This window comes from Pelodiscus sinensis, chromosome 5 (genome assembly GCF_052426305.1).
Source record: "Pelodiscus sinensis isolate ZL-2025 chromosome 5, ASM5242630v1, whole genome shotgun sequence".
Classification (NCBI taxonomy): Eukaryota; Metazoa; Chordata; order Testudines; family Trionychidae; genus Pelodiscus; species Pelodiscus sinensis.
In genome coordinates, this window is record NC_143056.1 from 108,518,751 (window position 1) to 108,544,210 (window position 25,460).

A 25,460-nucleotide genomic window follows, 5' to 3' on the forward strand; every position below is an offset into this window, starting at 1 on the left:
TCCTTGTGCTTCTAGTATCAGTTGCTAGCATACTCACATATGAATTATTCACTTTTTCTTCTCCCTCTGCTGCTTCCCTCTTTGCACCACATGTACTCCATTGCCCTGCTATATTAAAAAAAAAACAGTAAATTTCTCACTTTTCTCCACACAAGCCTTTTCAGTTATATAAAACTTACTTTTTTCATTATTTGATAGAAACAGGCAGTGATATTAATGCCAGGAATTGAGTGCTAGAATATTTGAGGATTTGATAACATTATATTTTCAAATTAGGAGTTTGGATCTTAACTCCTTATGTTTTGTTTTTAATGATAAGAAGAGAAAATAAAGAAATCAAACAATGCCCTTTGCTCACTAGAATTGCTCTCCTGTGGATTCACCTCTTATCTTTTCTCATTTTTCTATTTGTGGTAAATAATTCTCTGACACTTATTGTTGACTGTCTAACTGGTTGATTAGATCCTCTGAAATAGTGTCTAGTATAAGGAACTAATAAAGCATTGGAAAAGGGTTATTACATAGGTGCTTTTTAGGGCTGGCCTATTTTAGCTAGTTTTGTTGAGATTGTAAAAACTGCATGGAAGGTCATATGACTCTCAGAACATAATTAAAGTGCATGGAAAAAGAAGTCTCAAGAAAACAGCCAATGTAGGATCAATGTTTTCCACTGTTAGAAGTGCTTTGATTTACAGCTGAAGCAGGTCCTTTTTCTTTTTTCTTTTCCTGTTTTACCTTTTAAACTATTTCCTCTGGTCTGTTTGGGTCAGATAGGAAGATCCATGAGGGTTTTGTAAAAAGTATCCATCCTTTTCTGCATAGTTTAATTGATTATCATAACCAGAAATTTATCCTTTAATGCACTGACCAGCTGAGAGAGGACTCTAAGCTGATAAGCACCATTCCACAAGATTCTACCTTGCAAAATCCTTGAACCAGACAAACAATTCAGGATAACATATAATGTTAGCCCCCTTAAAAGAAAAATTTGTTGCTGTTTTCTTTTTTAAAGTAAGCAGAACTATTTCATGACCACAATTAAAGTCCTCCTTCATGCCCCTTTCCCTATTGTAAGCAGGGGAATGGTCCCGCTATTGTGGGGAACTTTCCTGGCTTCTATACCACCCCGGTGAAATGGGCCAGCGAAAGGATCTGAGTCCCCGCTCCCACTTCCTTTACCCCACGGCTCCCTGATCCTGAGGGCTCCCTCTCCACTCTCCTGTGTAACAGAGTCCTCGAAACCCCAGCAAGGCTGGGCCCAGGTTTCCTGGGGCTTAATCCCCTACCTTGTAGTCACTAGGGGCAGGAGTTAGGGTGTCCCCATTCCGAGGTGCTCTCTTTACACTGCAGGCCTTCATAAGGTTCAAAGCAAATACAATTTATTAAACATCAACTGATTAAAGAGAAAATAAGAAAAAATGAGAATGGTTAAATAAGAACACACAGCCCTGCTCTCTGTAGCACAGGGACATCAAAACAGCAGCCTGCAGAGTGTAAGGACAGTCCACAGTCTCTTCCTTATAGGCCCCTTAGAGGCCCTGGATGTGCTGCGGGGGGGGTGCCTGCAGGCTGGACACGCTTGCTCTGGCAGTGACCACACAGCCTAAAGCTCTAAGTGGCCAGACCCCTCTCCCAGTCCAGAGCCTCTCCCCACACTTTGCAGGTCCCAGCTGCTCACCACATCCAGCTGCAGTTTACACAATGCTGATATCACCCCTGACTCGAAATTCCTCCCCTGGTCTGAGTGTAACCATGCTGGACAACCATAATACATAAACCAGTGTTTTAGGAGGGCTTCAGCCGTTGTCTGCGCTGTCTGGTTTCTAGTTGGAACTGCAACAGTGAATCGGGTAAACATATCTGTGAGAACCAGTACGTTCTCATATCCCTCTGAAGATTTCTCTAGCCGAGTGTAGTCCATTGCTAAGACCTCCATTGGGGCAGTCTTCACATTAGTGCAGGTCAAAGGGGCCCGAGTGGGCGGAAACACATCCTTGGCTAGGGCACACCACTTGCACTGACGGATCCATGCTGTTACATCACTAGCCATTGTAGGCCAGTAATAGTTCTTCCTCATCACCTCAAGAGTGCTTCTGTCTCCAAAATGCCCTCCATGGTCATGCCTGGCTTCATAAACTTGTCGGCGTAGTGACACTGGAACCACTAACTGCCACACTTCTTCGCCATCACGAGGATGACAGATTACATGGAACAGCACTCCACGGTGCAACCTAAGTCGCTCCCACTGTCTGGTCAGCTTCTTAGACTGAGGGTATTTGGCCCCAAAACTCCGGTCTGGCCTTATCCGGTTCATGACTGCCTCTAAGACCGGCCCAAGGTCCCCTTCTTTTTGCAGGGTGCGAATCTCTTCTCATGAATACCCTGAGATTATTGCATCCTCCCCTTCTACCAGGTTTTGTGATACCTCTTTTACCATCACTTCACCCTCTGGCTTCGGAATCTCTAGCCACAAACAGGCCCGCACAACATCTGCAGGAATGACCAGAAAGTCCTTTTCAAGGTCTTCACCCTCTTCTAATTCCTCTTCCAAAGGCAATCTAGACAGGATGTCAGCACTGATATTCTGTCTTCCAGGTTTATACTGTACTTCAAAAGTGAATTCAGCAAGTTGGGCCACCCACCGGTGTTCAATCGCACCTAAGTTAGCAGTGGACAGGTATCGGAGAGGATTGTGGTCTGAGATTACAGTGAACTTAGAGTACATTAGATAATCCTTAAATTTTTCAGTAATAGCCCACTTCAAGGCCAGCAATTCTAGCTTAAAAGCACTGTAGTTTTTGTCATTTCTTTCTGACCTCCTCAGCCCTTGGCTCGCATATGCGATCACACGCTCAACCCCCTCCTGCTTCTGGCTGAGCACTGCACCCAGGCCATGTAGGCTTCCATCTGTTGTCACCATAAATGGCAGGCTAAAGTCAGGATATGCAAGCACAGGTGGTGTCATCAGCCGGCGTTTTAGTTCATCAAAAGCTGCCTGACAGGCATCATCCCATACAAAGCATTGATCCCTTTTTTTCCTTTCAGTTGGTTGGCCCACCAGTCCATATAGTGGCGCAGCAATGTGTGCGAACTTTGGAACAAATCGTCTATAATAGCTCATGAAACCCAAAGCTTGTCGCACTTGCTTGGCATTCTTTGGAACTGGCCAGTTTTCCAGAGCCCTAGTCTTCTCCTCGTCTACCTGGATTCCATCCTTCGAAATCACATGGCCCAAAAATTTGACTCTCTCACGTAAGAGGCAGCACTTGCTTGGCTTCAGCTTCAACCCATGTTCCTTCAGTCGTGTGAAGACTACATCCAGTTTTTCTATATGACTCTCGAAATCTTTGGAAAACACAATAACATCATCCAAGTATATTAGTAAAGTGTCTAGGATGTAGTCTCCCAACACCCCTTCCATTAGTCTCTGGAACGTAGCAGGTGCATTGCACAAGCCGAATGGCATACACGTCCATTCAGACAGCCCAAACGGAGTTGTCACTGCTGTCTTTTCCTGGTCCTGTTCTTCCATTGCAACCTGGAAATAGCCAGAAGTCAAATCAAGAGTTGAAAACACTCTGGCACTTCCTAATGCATCTAGGGACTCTTCCACCCGGGGTAGCGGGTAAGCATCCTTGTGTGTTACTTCATTCAATTTCCTGTAATCACAGCAGAATCGCACCCCACCATCCTTTTTTATTACAATCACTGCAGGCGATGCCCAGGGGCTGTGGCTTTCTTTAAGGACACCTTGAGCCACTAGGTCCAGGATGTGCCTTTTTACCTCCTGGAACACTTGTGGTGAAATCCGCCAGTGTCTCTGTTTTATTGGGATAGCATCTCCAGTGGGTATTCGGTGTGTCACTGTGGTGGTGTAACCGAAGTCTCGGTCATCCCTGGAAAAGACCTCTTGATGTTTCTCCAGCAGTGCCCGTAAATGGCCGACCTGCATAGGGGTTAACTGTTGGAGATCCACTTGGACTGGAATGATTAACTCTCCATCAGGTGCCTCTTGAGGTGTGGTAACCTGTGCTCCATTCTCCAACCTTGTCACTTGCAGCTCATCTCCCTTTTCTTCCAGGACTACTCCTCCTGGGGGTACTACTTCTTCGGGTCTGTGTACCTCTGCCACTCTAGTGTGAGGGTACAGCTTTATGGCCTTTTTACTTGAGTTTAGCAGCCTGACTGGCACTTTTCTCTTGCTGGCATTAGCAAGTACGTTCGCAACCAGTAGTCCATGAGGTAGACTGGCCCCTCGTGTTGGCTCAACAATCCATCGAATCCGCCTAGCACTGCTAACGTCCATCAACAATCTTCTCACTCTAGGGAGGTATAACTATCTTCTGTCTCCCTGCCACCTTAACATAGCCAATCTGTCCTGTGGGACCAGGAAAACATCCTTGTCTCTCCACTTGGGCCAGTACCCGCTTCAATGCAGCATCCCTCCTAGGCTCCCCATGCCGGTTCATTTCTTGGGTTCCTTCCCCCACAAATAGTAATTCTTTCAACTCTCTTATTATATTAATCCCGAGAATTCTGGTACTCTGTTCCCCATCAACATCTTCTCCGAAGCTGGATCCTTTAGGATAAAGATGCATTTTCCCGGGATTATCCGACCCATATACCCTACATCAGCTTCAAGGGTACGTCTACACTACAACGTTAATTCGAACTAACTTAGTTCGAATTAGTTAATTCGAACTAAGCTAATTCGAACTAACGGATCTAGACTAAAAACTAGTTCGAATTAGCGTTTTGCTAATTCGAACTAGCATGTCCACATTAAGTGGACCCTGAACCAGGCTTAAGGATGGCCGGAAGCAGTGCCGGCAGGGCATCAGAGGAGGACTTAGAGCGTGGAGATGCTGTCTCAGGCTAGCCGAGGGCTGTGCTTAAAGGGTCCCGACCCCCACCCCGGACAGACAGTTCTCAGGGGTTTTCTGCTTGCAAAGCAGTCCTGGCTTGGAGTGCCCGGAGTACCCACACTGGGCACATCACAGCACTCGGCCATCAGACCGGCTGCACTTGCTGCAGGCTGCCATCTGGGGAGAGGGGGCAATTGGGGGGCTGCAGGAGAGGTTCCACCCCAAAAACCCGCAGAGCCAGCTCAGTCCTCCCCATCGGGGGCATGTACCCCATTCCTCCCTCACCTCCTTCCACTTACCCCTCCCTAGCCCCCCTTCCTGATGTACAAAATAAAGAAAACGTTTCTTCCAACATTGACTCTGTCTTTATTGAACAAAACTGGGGGAGACTGGGAAAAGGAGGTGGGAGAGGGGAAGAGAGAGGCTGGGAGAGGGGAGGGCAACTAAAATGATCAGGGGTTGGGAACAGGTCCCATATGAAGAGAGGCTAAAGAGACTGTGACTTCTCATCTTAGAAAAGAGGAGATGGAGGGGGGACAGGATAGAGGTCTCTAAAAGCAGGAGTTGGGTGGAGAGGTTGCATACAGAAAAGTTCTTCATTAGTTCCCATAAAGAAGGACTAGAGGACACCAAAGGAAAGGAATGGGTAACAGGCTTCAAACTAGTAACAGAAAGTTGTTCTTCACAAAGCACAGAGTCAACCTGTGGAACTCCTTGCTGCAGGAGGCTGTGAAGGCTAGAACTAGAACAGAGTTTAAAGGGAAGTGAGATCAAGTCATGGAGGTTGGGTCCATGGAGTGGTATTAGCCAGTGGGTAGGAGTGGTGTCCCTGCCCAAAGTTTGTGGAAGGCTGGAGAGGGATGGCACAAGACAAATGGCTTGGTCACTGTCTTCGGTCCATCCCCTCCAGGGTCCCTAGGGTTGGCCGCTGTTGGCAGACAGGCTACTGGGCTAGATGGAACTTTGGTCTGACCCAGGACGGCCATTGTAAGCTCAGGGCTCAGGGTCGGGGGTCTCAGTGGACCACCTTGATTTTCATGCACTCCTGCTCCTGGGTGGCCAGGCTGGCACCTCTCCTGCCCTAGCCGGCCACGTTCCTGTGCCTAGGGCGGAGATCGTGGACAAGGTCCACGATGTCCGCACTAGCCCAGGAGGGTGCCCACCTCTTGCGGTCCCCGGCAAGCTCCCGGGAGCTGCCAGCCTGGTCCCGGGAAGAGGGGGAGGGCTGGGGGGCATCGGGTGGGTGGCTCGATCCGTGCCAGGTGCAGGGTCTGCTGGCTGGGTGCTGGCAGGCTTGCACCTGGCACGGGCACCGTAGCCAGCCCGTGCCCCTTTAAGGGGTCCGGGGCCGGGAGGAGGGCAGATGAATTTCCCTGGTGTTGGCCAGAGTGGCCACCAGGGCAACCTGGGGAGGGCTAGCCTCCCACTAGTTCGAATTAAGGGTCTACACAGCCCGTAATTCGAACTAGTAAGTTCGAACTAGGCTTAATCCTCGTGGAATGAGGATTACCTAGTTCGAACTAAGCGCTCCGTTAGTTCGAATTAAATTCGAACTAATGGAGCGCTAGTGTAGCGCCTATGAAAGTTAGTTCGAACTAACGGACGTTTGTAGTGTAGACATACCCCAAGGTACCCCACAACAGGGATAGCTAATCCATTAGCTGCTGTTAGCTGTACAAACCGGGTATTATGCATGGTCAGATCTCTCTCTTGTGCAGTAATGATGGTTCTTGGTGATGTATGTACTCATGGGAGTGCCATACTCCATCCTCCTCCCCCTTTACATCAGAGCTCTAGCAATGGAATCTGTGGTAGAGCAGGAACTGAGGAGGGATTGCCAGGCAAGGAACAGCATATATGTAGGCGGCACAGACACTGCTACCAAAGTTCTCTAATCAGCAGCACAGGAATGAAGACACACCTATAATGGAGCACCCACAGAGACATGCATCTCAAAGAACCATGGATTCTGTGCAAGGTTAGTATCTTTTTCTTATCTGGTGAGATTAAAAGATCTCTCAGTAAAAAAGCAGTACATCAAAGGAGAATATACTCTTTATTATTATGCTAAATTTAGGGGCTCTTTATTATTAGTGTGACAGCAATGTGTTCTTAAAGAAGAGAACTTTAATGAGGGACAGGAAAGGAACTAATGGACTTAAAAATACCCCAGTTATATTATCAGACATAGTATCCTAATATTAGGATTCCTAGGGTGATCAACAAGAAGGAACATTAGCTTTTGTGTGCAAAACCCACTTCAGATGAGATGATCTATAGAATATATGTTGAGAATTTCATCTCTATTTTCTGAAGAAATACAATCTTGGGTACAGTTAACTAGAGAGTATATTCCTTTAACGAGAGTATCTTCACCAAATGCAGTGGGTCCCATGTGAATCAAGAAATACACAAGTATCCAGCAGACCTTGCTTATTGCTGGGCCTCCCCATTTTGGCAAAGCCAATGTATAACTTCCCACAGTGCCAGCTAAAAGCAGAAATTAATATTTGTTGCTTTAATCCAAATCAGCCACTTTACAGATTTAATTAAGTATTTTGAAATATTTTAATAAATGTGTTTATATCCCTTTTATAAAAAAAGAAACATCTAGAAAATAAATGTGGAAAACAATCTTGTTCTGGGAATAGGAAAAATTCTGCAATTCCCCTAATGTGCCAGGTTTGGATAGAAAAGATTGAGGATAATTTTCTTAACTACAACTTCTGTTTTTCCAGATCTGCTGCACAGTCCAGTTTCAACTAGTTCCTAGTCAGTGCGGGAGATATTCATAATAAGAACATAAGGTTTTTTGTGCCACAGATTCACAAATTGTGACCTTCACATTCTTCTCCTTAACTTTTTTCTTCTTCCTTCAACAGTGGAGACGTTTTCCTGCCAGTCTTTGTGCTGCCATTTAATTTGCACATCAAGTTTGATAACACTGAACAGATGACTGATCTCAGTCAGGGAAAGAAGACCGTAAAATGCACCAAGTGCTCTGCTTCATTTCAGTCAAGCAATGTTGTATTTTTTTGCTCCAATTGCAACAAGGGTCCAGTGTGCTCCAGAGGTGCTCTGCTAGAAACATCTGATTTTTCAAGTTCCCATGATGACACCCAGTATCACCAGTCAGAGGAACAAATCTCTCTTGCAGCAGAGGTGAGCAGACTGGGTTTAGAAATACTGTTCCTTTCTACCCATTTTTCCCCCCCACAATGGCTTATGTTCATTTTTGCTTAGAACATACTATATACTCCAGTAGAGTGCTCTCAGAAATATGTATATAGTAGAATGGCCCATATATATATATATATATATATATATATATATATATATATATATATATATATATATATAGTAGTAGACGTGCGGCGCTCTGGGGACCTACCCGGCAGCACCCAAGCTGCTCTGGCCCAGGGCAGAGCAGCTCTGCCTCGGGCTTCCTGTAGTCAGCCGCTGATCAGTTTCAGCAGCGGCTGACTTGGGGACGCCTGGGGCAGAGCAGCTGGGGTGCTGCTGGGTTGGTCCAGTAGTGCCGCACCTCGGCGCTGTGGGACCAACCCGGCAGCCCCCCAGCTGCTCTATCCCAGGCATCAGCGAGAAAAGCCTGGTCTGCTGGGGGAGGGGAGCACTAGCTGCGCTCCCCCACCCCACCAACAGACCAGGGAGACGCGGAACAGCTTTTCTCGCCGCGGAGGACGTGGGCGGTGGGACCACAGCGCGTCTCGGCGGTCCCGCTGCCTGCGTCCTCTGCTGCGAGAAAAGCCTGGTCTGCTTGGGGGGGGGAATAGCTGCCCCCCCCAGCAGACCAGGGAGACGTGTAGCGGCTTTTCTCGCCACGGAGGATGCAGGCAGCCTGACTGCGGCGCGTCTCGGCGGTCCCGCCGCCCGTGTACTCCGCGGCGAGAAAAGCCGCTCCGCGTTTCCCTGGTCTGCTGGAGGGAAGCGCCCCCCGCGCCGCCAGAGGCGGCGACAGTGGGGGAGGCACCCCGCACTAGCGGCCCCCTCCCGGTTCGTAATTAGGGGTCCGACATAAGTCGGACCAATGTAACCCGGGGACTGCCTGTACTCTGAGACAAATTACATTATTGTTCTAAGAAATGTGTCTGGACTACACAATGAAATTAACTGTCAAGAAAGTGCTGGTAATGCATTTAGTAAACTATCTAGAAAAATCCATATATGGGTAGTCTTGACCCAATTTAGTAAAAGCATATGCTAAAGTTCTTTGCTAATGGATGATTTGTTGAATCATGTCCTGAACAAGGATGGACTTAATAACTTTTGCTGAATCAAGGCTTTGAATAGAAGTGGCCTAATTTTTAGAAGTGCTGAGTACTTTTAAATTCCCTTCAAGTCAAGAACGGGTGTGTTCAGCACATTTGAAAATCAGGCTTTTGATTTAGGAATCTTACTTTAGGTATTGACATTTGAATCTATATGTCAGTTTATTTCCCCCCTCCCCAATCTTTTTCACTTTTAGTAATCTTAGGTGTATTAATAGTACAGAAGAATAATTGTATGCTATAATAAAAGTTGGTAAAATTCAGACAAAAGTATCCTTATGTTGACTGTCTTTAATATCTCCTTAGGCCATTTTTTATGTAGAGTTTCTTTTTTTAAGTATTGTTCTTGGAGTAGTTAATGTATTGATTGGGGACATATTTTTCTTATATCACAATCTCCTCTCTAATATTGAAGGTTCTAAAATTGTACAATTGGAAGCTTTAAAAGCCTTTGTTGGAGGAGTTTGTATTAAATATACATCTGAAAAGAATAAAATGAAAAAAGCACTTAAAACTGAATGTCAGAAGAAAATCCATAATTTGGGATAGATTAACATAAATGGGCCCCCTTTAAAGAAGCACTTCTCAATTGATGGATGCAAAGTAAATATCATCTAAGTCAGTCCTATACTGAACATACTGTCGGTGACTTGTTTTCCAGAATTTCTGTAAGTGGGGAGGCAAAATAGGAAATGTGTTTAGCAAAGACAACTAAACTACATTCAGCCTCAGTAATTCCCTCAATTTAAATAGGACAGGGAATCAGATAATACTGTACAATAGTCTCTATTGGTAACGTCAGCTGCATGTATGGTAAACCTATAGCTGACTACTTGGCCACTGGTATGTAAGGAATATTGAACTCTAAACTTGCCAGGAGATATGTGATGCTTGAAAATAAATGAGGAAATTACACTGGAATGGCAATCATCTTCTAAAATATAAGAAACTCTTTTTATATGCTCCTTTGCATTATTTAATACAGTGTCAGATTCACAGAATTATATTTCATTTTATTTCAAAGAATATCTTATCAACTGAAGACATATTTTCTTGTTCTTCAGCATAATTATTGCAGATAATTGTTATTTTTAAAATTTATAACTAGCAGTTATACCTGCCGTTGCTCGGCTCTGTACCTGAAGGATTTTTTTTGGGGGGAGGATAAATGAAAAATATATATGTGTTGTTTCAGTTATTGTATTTTTTGAAAATGAAGGCTGGAGTGAGAGTTTAGAGTGAAGGGGGCAGGAGGTAGGTGGCTTAGGGTAGAAGATTGGGAGGTGTGAGGGGTCTCATAGCAGTGGGAAGAGTTGCTGAAGTCAAGGCAGGTAGGAAGTGCAGAACTCAGGACAGGAAGGTGGAGGGCTTACCGGGACCGCCCATGGTGGTGAGGGTGGTGCTGCTCTGGTGGCAACTCCTCCCAAGGGGGTTGGGACAGCACTTCCCTGCCAGCACCCTCTCACAGTTGTCCTCCCCTGCCACCTGCAGGCTGTCTGGTGGGAACCAGGCTCTGGAAGCTGTCCCCTCCCCCCCTGCCTGCAAGCTGTCTTGGGGTGAGTCTCTGGGGGCTGCCGCGTCCTGCAGCGACACTCCCCTCTCCCTTGCAGCTGCAGTTTCTCCATGGGTGGGCAGGCTCCAGGGTTGGGTTGGGGGGGGGAATCCTTACTGGTGTGCTGACAGGCAAGATGGTGGAGTCCCAGGGCTTCTGGCCACTCTCTTGGTGCTGCAACTACCCCCGTGGCAACTCTCAGTATCACATCCCTCCGCTCTCTGCCCCCTCCCATTTCATGTTATGGGAAATAGTCTCATTCCCAGCACTTCCCGCTTTCCAGGCACAACCAAACCCTGACCTTGGTTTAAGTTAGAGGAAGAGGAAGCTGCATTCCGAATTTTGTGGTCCTAGTTCATTTATGGTTTTGAAGGAGTTGTTGAACAAACGGACAGACACACTCTAAACTATATATAGAGACAAATGTTTATATGGTGGCCATCACCTTCGTATGCGGGTAAAACAAATGCCTTGAAGCTGTTTCTGTAGGTCAGTCTGTAACTAAGAAAGTCAAGGGCATTTGTTGGACTAGTCATACAAAGACCAGTATTATTCTTTATTGTGTTTCTGCTCTCTTATGATTATTCATTTACCAGCTCTATGTGAGTTTTTGTGTCCCCAACACACACTCATTTCTAAATACAATTACATTCCTTTCACACAGGTCCCATTTTAGAAAAGCACATACGCACATGTTTAATTTTGTGCAAATGAGTAAGGGTACATCAACACTAGCCCCCTAGATCAATCTAGGGAGGCTAATGAGGGCGACCAGAATTGCAAATCAAGCCTGGGATTTAAATATCCTGCACTTGATTTGCATGTTCCCGGCTGGTCGCCATTTCAGAAATTGACTAGCCCAAGTAACTGCCCATGTCTACACACGGCAGTGAAACGGGATTCCGGAATCAAGCCCTAAATCGAATTAGGTGGTATTCCTCGTGGAATGAGGTTTACCACCTAATTCGATTTAGGGGCTTTATTTCGGAATCCCATTTCACTGCTGCATGTAGACGTGGGCAGTTACTTGGGCTAGTCAATTTCTAAAATGGCGACCAGCCGGGAACATGCAAATCAAGTGCAGGATATTTAAATCCCAGGCTTGATTTGCAATTCCGGTTGCCCTCATTAGCCTCCCTAGGTTGATCTACGGGCCTAGTGCAGACGTACCCAATGTGCTTATCTTCAAAGATGTGAGTAGTATGATTAACATCAATACATGTCTAAAGCTAAGAACTTAAGTGCTTTTGCTCGATGGGCCTCAGTCATTAATTTTGGCTATAATGGCCAAAATGGCTGTATATGTTTACCTATAATGGCTATAACATTTACCTTCACCTTCACAAAAGATTTAAATGTGGACTTCTTTATTCTACCATCCAAAAAATTGAAAGATTGAGACTCAAACTGATAGGATCTAGAATTGGAAAGGAAATGTTTTACTCATCACATTGACTCTTTGAGATTTCAGAAATTTTCCTGTCCTTTGATTTTTTTTCAAAGAAGCGAAAGTGTACCATCCAGGAATTTGCTGATTCAGACCAGGGACTGGAGTGTCAATCTTCCATATCCTAGATGTATACCTATCCACTAGACTATTTGGTTTTCTGAGGTGGATCTGTCTCAGTCACTCCTGTTGGAGCTGTTCTACTTTTGTAAAAATAATTAAATATTTATTGAAACAGGAACTTAAACCCAAATTTACTACATCCCACGTTAGTGCTCTAAGCACTGGACTATAGTCAGTGGAATAACTCTATCAGGAGAGATTGAGAAATCCACTCACAATAGACCATGGATTCAAGCTGGGTCCTATGTGAGTTCCTGAATCATTTTTTCACTCCCTACCACCAAACTTCCTTTTGGCTTTGGCTATAAAGTTCATCCAGAACCTGCAAAACCTAATGAAATGGGTACGTTCTCACAAAAAGTTTGTTTTCAACACATCTTTATTTTCTGACAAAAACCCAGTTATTCAAAATTCTCTGAGCATCTTCAGCAGGAACTGTAGTGTGATGTGTGTGTGAAATTCGTAAACACACCTTAAAATTGGCAGTGTAGCACCATGTGATATTTCCATAGTCTATTGGTACTACTTTGAAAATACGAGTGAATTATGTATAAAGATGCCATGTTATTAAATATGGTTATTAAATATGTACCTTCGTTAAGCAGGTACAAATCTGCTGTTTAATGAAATAGTTCTGTTACAATGGGCTATATTCTGCCTTAATGTATGCAAGCACTCGAGATCTAAAAAAGACAAAACATTCTTGGTTTTTACATAATCCTATATGGATATTTTTGCCATCTTCAATTTATTGACTATTAATTTTAGGTGATGTGGAATCCTGTAATTTATTTTAAATTCATGTTTTATAAATCTTGTCCATCTTTTAAACTCTGTGATTTAGTATATTATGTATCTGACAATAGGAGGTATACTGAAATGCCAGAAATAAGCTAAGAATTTTAAAAATTAGTGAATTCTAGTTTAATTTTATGCTTCATATTTTTTGTACAAAGATGCCAAAATCAGAACTAGTAGACTCGTACAAAAAAATGCTCCCCCAGTCAACTCGCAACAGTAGCGCAGAAAACAAAGTTCGTCACACACGAATAGATGATGGAGCTGCTATTCAGGTATGTAGCCACTTTTATCATTAATATCCTGTGGATCCTAAGATTTAACTGTTCTGCCTCAGTAGATAGAGACATTTAGCTTTGTTTATATAACATTCAGTTGTTTCTTGGAATCTAAACACACCCTCCCCCCAGAACATTTTGATCTTTCAGCATCTTCTTCCTAAAATGGATTGTAGCTATTGTTCATTCAAAGGAATCGGAGTCATGATTGTCTGTCTTAAGGTTCCTGTTTACTATATTTAGCTAACCAGTAGCCAGATTCTTTTTTTTGGGAGCCCAGATTGTTTCCCAATCCCTGCTACCACAGTAGAGCTCCGAGACCTTTTGAAAAGGCAAATACAAAAACAAACAAACAAATCCCCCAAAACCAAAACACCCCCCCCACACCTCCTCTTGTTTTGAAAAGGCAAATACAAAAACACCCCAAAATAACATTCATCTCTTGTTTAAATGATAGGCTTACACTTTTTTTTAAAGTACCAAGAAAAGGGGTATTCCAGATATTTTAGAATCCCGTTCTTTGTGCTCATTTATCTCAGACCTAATAGAGAATACCTTGTGAGCCACCTGACTTCAAAATGCTTGGTTAATAAAGATTTGTTTTTCTTCATGAATGTTGCTTGAAAGGTGCATAAATCAGTGCTTTAAAATGATCAATGTGCAGCACTTCATTTGAAATCCATCCTGTGTTTCAGGACTTTAATTTGTTACAGCAGTGACATTATTCTTAACTGGGAGAACACTCCTCTTCTTCCCCCGACACATGAAAGAACATACTCAAATATACAGTTCATTGATTGGGGCTACATGCTAGTGAAGAGAAGTTAACCCAAAGATCCATCCAAAGGTGTGCTGAGAAGTCAGTACAGTGTTCACAACAGACATTGTTCTCTCTTGTATTTGCATCTGTTATTTTTTGGAAATATGTTAAAATTAACATAAGTACATTAGAAATGTCTTTGGAGTAAAAAGAAAACTGGAGCAGCAACCCAATAGTTTTCTTTGCTGGTCACCTTTAAAGATTCTAAGCTTTTGTTTAAAAGAAAAAAAAGTTTAAACTCTCAAATTATTAAGAACTTGAGCCGGAGGGCATTAAAGTCAGTTGAAAGACTCTGATTGAATGCCTATTGCAGTCATTGATAGCCTATCATGTACATATAGATTTACAAATCACAGTTTCATAGGAAGTTTGAGTTTGCCTCTTGTTAACTACTGTCAGTATAGAAGAATTGTGACTTATATGTATTTTCTTTCGCAACATATTTGCTGTTCTAAGGCTAAACTACCATTGAACATGCTGGGAGTCTTGCCTTGTTAGGTCCGCATGTTTATGTTTTAACTTACATTATTCATTTGGAACTGTGATCAGCATCTGGCATCCTAATTTGTAGAATAATAAATAGTTAGATGATGAAACAAAATTCTTTATTGATTTGCCCACAAAATTTTCAGGTGGAGAATTCTTACTGATATCTATATAACTCTTCACAGGTTTAGCTTTTTATATCAACTGCCACTGAAAACGAACCACGTGTTCTCTTAAAAATGAATGTAACTTTTAATTTTGGTGTATCTGAATAGGGTTCATTATTTGTTGAACAGATCTTTTAAACCTTCAAACCCAGATATTTTTAACAGTGATAGCTGTATTCTTCCACCAAAGATTTTTAAAACAAAACCTCTTTTTCTGGTCTCTGTTTTATTAGCAAATCTATTATTTTGGAAGAAAATTGGGACAAGGCAGCTTTGGGGTGGTAATTGAAGTAAAACACAAGGAAACCGGCAAAAAATGGGCGATCAAAAAAGTTAATAGGGAAAAGGTAAATATGTAGATCTGTGACTTATTTTAAACCTTTCTTACTTTTCCTTTGATTTTTCTATCCAAATCTGTTTCTGCAGTATTTTTGTGCATCTCCTCACTATTGTTGTGTATCCAAATGCCAATTGCAATCATTGCATATTGTGACACTGTACCGCATATTCTTCATAGTGAAGTTAATATGATATAATCGTATCTTAATTAGGATGTATTTTATGCAAGATAAGTCGCATGAGGTGTCATTGGAAAGGTTGTGATTTGCTGAATATTTGTATCCATGTGTCACATGGCCAGTATTCCTAACTTCAGATACAAAGTATCTGTATTTCAAATGTGCTTACATCTGGGAAATGCCCACTATACAAGATGCTTTCAGCCTAGATAGCGGGCAGGTAAGGACCATCAGGGAATAGTAAGCCTTAGGAGAAACTCATGTTCCACCTGGGGAGTCTTCCTGAAGATTCTCCATACTGTCTCTGAATAATGGCTGCTGTGACACTACAAGGACCGGTGCTGGACTCCATTTTGGTATGTCAGTATTTTTCCACTGACCAGCATGGGAACCAAGCTTTGAAATGAAGGGTTCTCACCATGTGCAAAAGCTACATAAGGCAGGGGGGTAATATGGTCTTGGTTCTTCACTGACATCCACCGAAGAAAGCTCCTAAAAACACCTTAGCAACAAAGACTGAACTGGGGGAAGCACTGGTCCCACCCCTTCCAGGAGTGCAGAGCTGCCCCCGACCTTTCCCAGAGGCCCACAGAGGCTGTTGGCTCTGCTAGTGGTACCCCAGGTCCAAGTGGCAACCCAGGGGAACCCGTCACACGTGTATTTATTCTTACTGTTTAGTTGATATTCTCACCGTCTCTTCCTTGTAGCAGAAAGTATGAGTCACATCAAATTTTAAATATTAAAAATGTAATATAAAATGTAATTTGGGATTCTTACTCCTACATGAAATCACAATTGAAGAAAAAATTTGCTGGATCAGACCTTTAATTATTCAACTCTATTAAGAGATTGTTGTATGTTAAGTGAAAGCCGTTTAAAGTTTATTTCTTTTTTGCCAAAGAATTTTTAAAAATCCAAAATAAAACAATAGTTTAGTTTCAAAATTATGTGAACATGGTTTGAGCTTTGATGCCAGATTTCAGCCAGCGGTAGACTGTTATATAGCTGAATAAGGTGCAATACTTCTAAAATTTAAATATTAGCAGCCCCTGTTATTTTGGTGTGTAACAGGCTGCTAGCTGATCCAGATTTAGAGCTATTGTGTTATTGCTCATAGTTTTACCATTATCAAATTGCTAAACTGACTGATTAATTCTCCTTAATTAAGTTAGTGCAAACAAGTTAGGAAAATAATTCTTATAATCATGTCTTATCATATGACAAAAATAGTAAGCTTGTGTTTGATCATATTTGGATGGGAAACCTCCAAGACGAGTAGGTAGTATCAAGTTGGATGGAAGAGTACAAAGCCCAGTGTGGTGTTCTGTCTGTTACTTTCTAATGAACAAGACAAAAATTATTTGTGTTCAGTTGAGATCCCCATGCAAATGTTCACAGGATTAGAGGTGGTAGCTCCATTGAGCTGGCCAGCTTCCAACTTGAGTAATTACATTTTGTTTATCTCCATTCCCCTGCTATCCTTCTTAATTTTCTGTCCTGAGTGTTTGTGTAGCATTGCTGTAAGTGTTAAACAGGGGCCATGTTCTTTCCATGTTAACTCAAGTAATTCCTTTTTGTGTTTCTCACACACGTGTGTTTTCCAATTTTTTCCATCTTAGGGAAAGTAATTAATCACTGTTTTCTTTCTTACATGTATTCACATGTTCACACAATGTTATGTGGTGCTTCGGAAACGTTTATAATGGAGTGACTACATATAAATAGAAGCTATTATTAATCAAAAAAGCGAAACTATAATGGTATCAACCCCAAAGTTATATTGCAGTTATTTTTGTAACTCTTTTTCTAAATGTAAGACCTATTAATTTTTGTTAACACATTCTCTACATATTGTTAACAGAAATTGCCATTGTGGAATATATACGGTCATATCATGAATATTGTTATGTTTTCTTATGCATTTTCCATCAATAATTAAGGCTGGAAGCTCTGCTGTGAAGCTACTTGAACGGGAGGTGAGCATCTTAAAAAGAGTGAACCATGAGCATATAATACATTTAGAAGAAGTGTTTGAGACCCCTAAGGTAAGGGTTCTTTACCTGCAATACCATGAATGCTATTAATATTTAACGAAAAGTAAAAAGATCTGTAGAAGCCTTCTTTTCTGCATTCTGAGGTAATTCCTCTTGGCTTCTGGTACACTTCCCTCTCTTACAGAATGTTTCTGCTCACGAGTGGTGACTAGAAAATTGTGGAGAAATTTGTATTTTAATTTTTCCTAAGTACTTTCTAGGCTATTCTAGGCAGTAAATTTCAATCCTTCTGCCAGCAGTTGAAAATATAACCAAAACTTCTGGTGATATCACTTCCATTTTAAAGGAACTAGCTTACTTGCTCTACATACTTAGGTGCCTGTTTCCAGTAAGAGAAGACAACTCTTCTTTTTGGCTAGCATGGGCTTGGCCATGGTGATCCTGCCACTTTTTACAAGCAGAAAACACTCAGCCAGAAGCTGGCTTTCAGTTTTGGTTTGTCCTGTTTACTCAGACATGGCTGGAAGACCAGAGCAATGTTCCCTCTATTTTTTTCCATCTATGTGCAGAATAATTTATGTGCACGATCACAAAAAAAAAAAAACCTACCTGTGGGCACTCTGCTAATCAAGTGGGCAGCATTTGAATCTCTCCAGAGTGACTGTACAAGCGCACAACTTACAAGGAACACAGGACCAGAGCTTGACTGAAGTTTTTTTGAAAGCGAATTAATGTCATTTTCTTAGTTGTTTACTATACAGTTTGTAAAAGGGGGTTGTTGGTGTGTTGGAGAGTACAGAGCTCAAGGACGTTGTAATGATGCCACTGAATGATGTCCATTACAGTGGCACAGATCATTTTTGATGAGCTGTAATAATATATTCTATCTTCTATTTAATAGTCAAAGGTTGTTTATGTAATGTGTATTATACCTTTATTTATAGTTCATTGAAGAATATCATATGTATCTTTAGATTTAATGATGCTTCTATAGGATTCTCTTTTTTTAATATGTTAACAATGTGTTGGATGAAGCACACTTAGAATAACCTTTAAAATCAAATTTTTAATTTATTGTACATGTTTTTGAAAATATGAGAATTTGAATATTTTGAGTACTAAAATAATTGTATATAAAAGGGGAAATCACTATTTTGGTTCTTTATTAATGTTAGCGGATGTTCCTTGTAATGGAGCTGTGCGAGGACGGAGAACTTAAAGAAATTCTTCGCAAGAAGGGACGTTTTACAGAGAATGAGACAAGGCATATAATTCAAAGCCTTGCATCAGCAATAGCTTATCTTCACAAAAAAGGCAAGGATGTACATTTCTCGCTTTTATTCATTGGCTCTGAATGTCATTTTGTTTGTTTAAGAGCAATAGTGATCTTTGTTTATATATTTTATTTACTAGTGTACTGTTGTCCGTGTGGCCAAAAAGTGAAATGTGGTACATTAGTGCTTTCCCCCACTATTTAAATTAACATTTCCTTTTACTTCTTTGTTCCTGCACCATTTATCTGACAATAACATGAATTTCTTCTTAAGTCTCCACCACTTTGCATTACAGCTTATTTCAGCAGCTAAGTAAATAGCCTATTACAGAGAAGAGAAAGAAACAGGCATGTAGTGCTCCAGATATTCCTTAATTGTCTGTCCTCCACTTAGTGGTATGCAGTCTACATCAGCATTTTCATTCACACCAGGGAAGTGTTAAAACCCTGTGCAGCGCATGACAGAGTTAACAAATTCAGGCAGAAAACTAGAGTTCAGTGTATCCAGTTATTTTCCCCTACATGATAGGAGTGTGAAGATTTGTATTTGAATAACAGAAAAACGTATTCATCTCTATATTTTGGAATTAGTTGGAGGAATTAGCAGCTCCTCTTTCTGTCCCACCCAGACATATGTTTCCTTGTCTGTGGAATGGCCCCTTCTTTAAGGCAAGTATGGCTTTGGTCTTCTCTCTATTTTTCGTAGGCAGAGAAAGGGGGAAAAGCAGTCTACAGTCCCATCCCCTTTAGTCTGTTGGATTTGAGATGAGACTAGACTTGTGAAAATATATGCACATTTTGTAAATCTATAATCCTCTGGTTTTTTTCTACAAAATATTCACAGGTCTTCTACTATACAATCAGAGCAATGCAAACTGTTTTTCTTAGTACAGATCACCAGGATGATGGATCCAAATTTGATCCAGTTTTGGAATCTTCATATAAGACTCCTTGGATCAAAGGACTAAATGCATTGATATTGAAACTGATTTGAATATGTAATTTCCATAAGAAAACATTTGTCAGAATATTTTGACTACAAGAGAAAAACATTTATATTTATTGTTCTCTTACTTGACAGATATTGTTCATAGAGATCTAAAACTGGAAAACATTTTAGTTAAAAGTGGTGAAATTGATGAACAACATGAAATTAAATTAAATATAAAGGTAAGATTAGAAATTATACCAAGTCTTTGTTTTGATCAATGGTTTAAATGCCCAGGTATCAAATTCAAGCTCTGAGCCATGCCTGTTTATAGTTTTAAATAGAGCTGTAATATTGTGTTACTAAGAACACAAGGAAACCTGCCCAACCTAATGCAGATATTATTGACATGAATAATTTTGGAAGCTAAGTGCCACTGCTGAAAGCCTTTTTTGGGGGGGGGGGGGAGGAGGAGAAGAGGGTTCAAATATCAGTGGTATGCTTTGAGGTTAGTTGAAAAAATCCTTAAAAAAGCATACCTTACTAATCTAGTTCTACCTTAGGTAGTAGTTTCAAAGTTTTAGTAACAGTAAATTAACAGGAATTCTAAGCTATAATTTTTAAATTATGACCATTGCCTATTTAATGTAAATGTATTAATAATTTAGGGAAAAAGCACATCTAGACTAAGCCCTCGATTTAAAAATAAATGTTTGTATAATTTTAGATTTGTGGGTATTAATAACAATTTACTAAATAAACTCAGTGTACCATGTACTTCTGGATTTTAATTGCAATAATTGGCTAAGAAATCATATGTTATATAATATACTAGTTATTCGCCATTTTAATAGGATCTGCTGTCAAATGTGCCTTTTGGGCAGCTCGGGAGAGCGGGGTACTAAAGCCCGTCATACTGGGACACTGCTTGCTCTCCTTCCCCTCAGGGAGCAAGGGGAAAGTATACAGTTTTCATCACTTACCCCTCTGCTCCCCATCTCACCAGCCAGGAGTGAGAGGAATGCACACAAGCTGTTTACCTTCCTCTCATTCTCTGATCATCAGGAGAAGAGGAAAAACAGTAAACAGCATCCAGGGACAAGGGTCTTTAGCACCCCCTGCCCTCTCCAAATGGCACTCTTGACTGTCGTGCGTTATTCCAACTTCATAGAACTGAAGTGTTGAATTCTGGATCTGCTCCAGTAGATACAGCCGTATGTTCTATATTGTGCCATACATGCAATATAAAACATACTGCTTTATCGATATAAACACAAACTATATATGCAAACATAACCACAATATCAAGCATACTGATTTATCCATATAGTATCTCATACATTGTGTAGTACTAGTGTACCTCATCTATGTGTATCCAGCCTATGTGTACCTTGCAAAACTTATTTTCATTCTGAGAAACATAAAATTCTGGATCTTCATCTCTCACCCAGTGTACAAGTAGCAGGGGGCACTTCTGACTTGGCATGAGTCAAAATACTCTTTCTGTTCTCACACCCAATTCTTTGTCTAGCAGTGCAAACAGAACAGTGACTCAGTTCTCCTGGCTTATCCAGTGACAGCCTTGTTTTCATAACTCCATTTAGAATTACTGCAAGCAAGATCTTTCTTTTCCTTCTCTCTGCTGTCCCTCTGGGCACAAAGATTTGTCTGGGTTGGATTCTTTAATGGGGATATCTGCAGAGGTCTTTCCCTCTGTTTACCTTGCCCTCCTCCTGGTAGAATAGGTCTGATGGAGCAATCTGAAGACCAAGGGACAAAAGTGAGAGTTTCGGCTGGGGAGACTCTTCCCTGGTTAATGGCAGAACAAGTGGTTGCAGGATAGGGGAGACACAGAATACAGCCTTCCCCACCCTGTTTTACAGGAAGGATCTATGTACAAGTATGTGGCTTGTAGAAAACCTCTCTTCTTATTTTCCCTATGTCCTTTCAATCATAATCTTACTCTCCCTTATTCTTCTCCCTTTTTTATCCTCTTCAAAATCAATTGCTGCCATTCCTCCCACAAAAGATTTTGTGGGGCAAGGAGCAATTAATTTAAATTATAGCTGTGCTCAGCCCATCATCTTTTTGTGGGACCTTCATGCTGTTGCTCCTGTTCTTGCTGCTCTCCTAAGATTTTTACATGTGTCCTTCAGCAGGAGAATTGCTGTGACCTGCACTCTGCCCTTGCCCATCTCTGCGGCTTTTCAGACTTGGGAGTGTGGAGGCTGTGAGCTTTATTTCTCTCTCTCTAGCTCTGAGCAATAGTGCCTGCCAGAATCTTCACAATTCATTTGACCACTAGAAGCAGCAGCAACAGGACTGTGGAGTCTAGTTAAATCCCGGGCTTCAATTGCAAGTTCGAATGCCTACATTAGCCACCCTAGTTCGAACTAGGGTGGCAGTGTAGACATACCCTCGTATAGCTCAGAAATATTGTGTATAAGGGAGCAAAGGGACCAAATACAATATTAATAGAAATGTATCCATGTTAGTCTAGTCTAGTCGAAACAAAAAACAGGACTATGTGGTACTTTAAAGACTAACAAGATGGTTTATTAAGTGATGAGCTTTCGTGGGCCAGACCCACTTCCTCAGATCAAATTGTGGAAGAAAATTGGCATGACCATATGTAGGAGGTTCTGGACTAGTTCACCCCCAACAAGGCTAATGTCACCCGTGTTTATTGGTCCTATGGGACAGTCCTGTAGCCACAGGCACAACCTGCAGCGGAAACCCGCCCTGTTCACATTCCTTTTCTTCTCTCTCAATGCACGCCCGAGGCTGCTTCTCCGGCCAACGGCGTAGGGGGGTTCGGGCCCACCCCCTCTCCGAACCCCGGCCCAGGGCCCTGAAGGCAGGGACTCACGGTCCCTCCCTAGCGGATGGGGGAAGTACTCCAAAACACACCTGCTCACGGGCTCCACGACCCCGCCCTGGGCCGCTTCCTATTCCGCCCTTCCTAAGGGCCGGTTCCTACCACGTATCCCAGCCTCACCTCTCCTTCCTCCTTGCTCACTGATTCTTCATTGAGTAGTGTCCCCGAGGGTGCTCCACTCGAGGTGCTGGGCTCGTCCCGGTGCCACAAACCGGAGGAATTTTCACTAGCAGTAGCCCCCTGCCAGACCGCGCATGCGCGAGTGCCCCTTCACGCCTTTCATCTGAGCGCAGTCCGGTCTTGTCAGTTTCTCTCCAACCGTCCGCAGCCGCAGACGGAGTTAGTTTAGGCTCCCTTCCTCTCTCTGAGGAGAAAGGGAAATTTTCCTAGTTATAGTTTGTTACTTGGTTAGTGATAGGTAGTTGACTGTTATACTGTTTCTAGTTGTAGTTCCCTTAAAAAAAAAAAAAAGCCATTTTTTTTTCTTCAGCGGCCGGTCAGTGCCTTCCTGACTGAAATTGACTCAGACTAAATAAACAACAAAGGACTCAAGGATGCCAGGATCACCTGGCTTCAAGAAGTGCCTCCAGTGCCAGGAGGCTATCCCCATCTCAGATGGACACTCCCGGTGTGTCAGATGTGTCGGGGACACTCATGTCCCAGCGAAGTGTGGCCACTGCGCGAAGATGACAGCTCGCGCCAGAAAGGATCGGGAGCTGAGTTTGAGAGTCCTTTTGTTCAGCAAGGCTCTCCAAGCTCCAGAGGTCTCCGAGCCGCGCTCTGCATCTACTGAGCACGCTGGGCAAGCCCGCAAGATCCACGGGACGCCGGGCGGCACCGCGGACAAGCCGGGGAGCTCTGGCTATGCGCCGAGACTCCCCGCGGGCAAGGCAGGCAAGGGCCGTAGCTCTTCTGCCCCAACTGCAGCCTGCCCCAAAAGCTCCGCTCCGACACCCAAGAAGGGGTCACGAGCAGAGTCGGTGCCGGCAACGGCTTTAACGGCCATTGCGGAGCCGGCAAGAGAAGCCCCAGCACCGGGAGTTCCGGCGCATGCGCGCCTGCAGCCAGCTGTGTCAGCACCCACAGCGCCTTGCCTAGGTGCTGCTCCGGGTTCCTCGGTGCCGGGCATATCGGCACCGGATGCACCTCCGCCGCAGGAGTCTCTGCCAGCCCAGCCTCCTGGTTTCACATTCCCGGATGATCAAGCTGCACCGAGCCTTTACTTTGCCGACGTTCAAGTGGCAGAGGCTTCTTCACTGTCTGCTGTTCTGCCACAAGCACCTCCTCAGCCTGCCTGCAATGCCTCGGTGCCAACCAAAGCACAGCAAAAGTCTGCAAGGGTCCAGACGCTATCAATAACGCCGGACAGTGTAACCTTCTCACCTGGACCTGATTCACCTGTCTCGTCCCATGCTGATTGCCGTCGTCGTATTCACCGTTACACGACCTGCAGGGAACCCTACTATAGGTCACCTCGTCATTCACCGCCACGTCGGTACTATCGGGACCGCTACTCGTGGTCTCCTTCACGCTACTATAGGAGATCCCTTTCACCACGATCCCCAAGATGTACAGAGTGTCCTCGTTGGTATGACACAGTGAGAAGATACAGCCGTTCTCCCTGCCGCAGCCGGAGGCATGACTGATGTTATCACGAGTGCTCTTCTCGTTCATCTCACTGCAGAAGGTATTCACGATCGCGGTCACCGCAATCTTCTCGGCATGAATCTCCGCACGGTCTGGACGAGTCTACTCCTTATGTTGCCCCACCATCCTTGGCTGGGGATTTGGATTCGCAATATCAGGAGGATAAGCAGGACCACACTCCTCTTCAGGGACAGCAGAGCCCTGATTCCCCGGCGCAGCGTTCCTCATCCTCGCCGGATGACGCAGTGATCCCTGCGGACTTGTCTCCTACGGAGGACCACAAGCAGTTCCAGGAGCTCTTCAAGAGGGTTGCACAATCCCAGGACGTTCAGACCGCGGACGTGCAACAGAAACAACATCGGTTGCTTAAGAATCTACAACCTTCCCAAAAGTCAAAGCTCGCTTTTCCCTTTGATGATGCTATACTGGAGATTGCCAACGACATCTGGCAGACGCCGGCCACATTGCTACCAACTAATAAGCGGTCGGACAAGAAGTACTTCATCACTCAGAAGGATATGGAGTTTCTGTTTACACATCCTCAGCCTAACTCCCTTGTGGTGGACGCGGCACAACAGAGAACAAGATCGTCTCAGACCAAGAATCCCTCAAACGACAAGGAGGCCAAACAACTGGATATCTTGGGCAGGAAAGTATATTCCTCCTCTACTTCTGCTCTGAGGATGTGTAACTTTGCAGCACAGCTAGCAAACCACGATTTCGATAACTATTCGAAACTGGTCCCTCTATTTGAGCACTTGCCGATTCCAAACATCAGATGCTCAAGGCAGTGATACAAGAGGGCTATACGGTCGCCCGAACAGCCTTGCAGATCGCCCTTGACATGGCTGACGCAGCTGCTAGATCTGCAGCTTCGGCCATAGTCATGCGTCGGGCGTTTTGGCTACACCAGGCCGCTGTCCTGAAGGAGTTGCAGGCCAAGGTGGAGGATTTGCCCTTCGATCGCAAGTCGCTATTTGCTCAGTCAACAGATCAGGTCTTCCACTCGGGCAAGGATACACGTACAACTTTGAGAACGCTAAGGATGTGCACCCCCCCCCTACAAACGTAGGAAATACATACCCTACAATAGGCAAAGACCATTCTCCTATGCGACGCCACGCACCAGGCCATATGAGCAACAGAGGCCAAGATAACGGCCCCAGAAGCGTCGCCAGCAACCTAACAAGATGTCTGTCCAGCAGCAGGGCCGACAGCAGGTTTGATGGGTTGATCGAGGGACTTCGGACCACCCCGTTAACAGAGACTCGGGACATCACAAAAGGCGTATTCCATCATCGTCTCAGGCCTTATCAGCATCGTTGGGCTCTCATATCCACCGACCGGTGGGTTCACGACGTAATCACTTCAGGATATGTCATCCCCTTCACCTCTCT

The 25,460-nt window shown here is 43.5% G+C and overlaps 1 protein-coding gene across 6 annotated transcripts in view; it reads left to right on the top strand.

Moving 5' to 3' along the window:
- STK33 (serine/threonine kinase 33) overlaps positions 1 to 25,460 on the top strand; it is a 115,277-nt gene that overhangs the window by 37,131 nt on the left and 52,686 nt on the right. For 3 of the 6 annotated variants that reach the window (XM_075927996.2, XM_075927998.2, XM_075928002.2), the window contains exons 2-7: positions 7,748 to 8,027; positions 13,233 to 13,349; positions 15,059 to 15,172; positions 17,284 to 17,388; positions 18,513 to 18,651; positions 19,692 to 19,780. In XM_075927996.2, coding sequence (XP_075784111.1) covers positions 7,748 to 8,027; positions 13,233 to 13,349; positions 15,059 to 15,172; positions 17,284 to 17,388; positions 18,513 to 18,651; positions 19,692 to 19,780 — 844 coding nt within the window. The remainder of the gene's footprint in view (positions 1 to 7,747; positions 8,028 to 13,232; positions 13,350 to 15,058; positions 15,173 to 17,283; positions 17,389 to 18,512; positions 18,652 to 19,691; positions 19,781 to 25,460) is intronic. The other 3 variants (XM_075927997.2, XM_075928001.2, XM_075928000.2) reach the window with 3 other exon arrangements.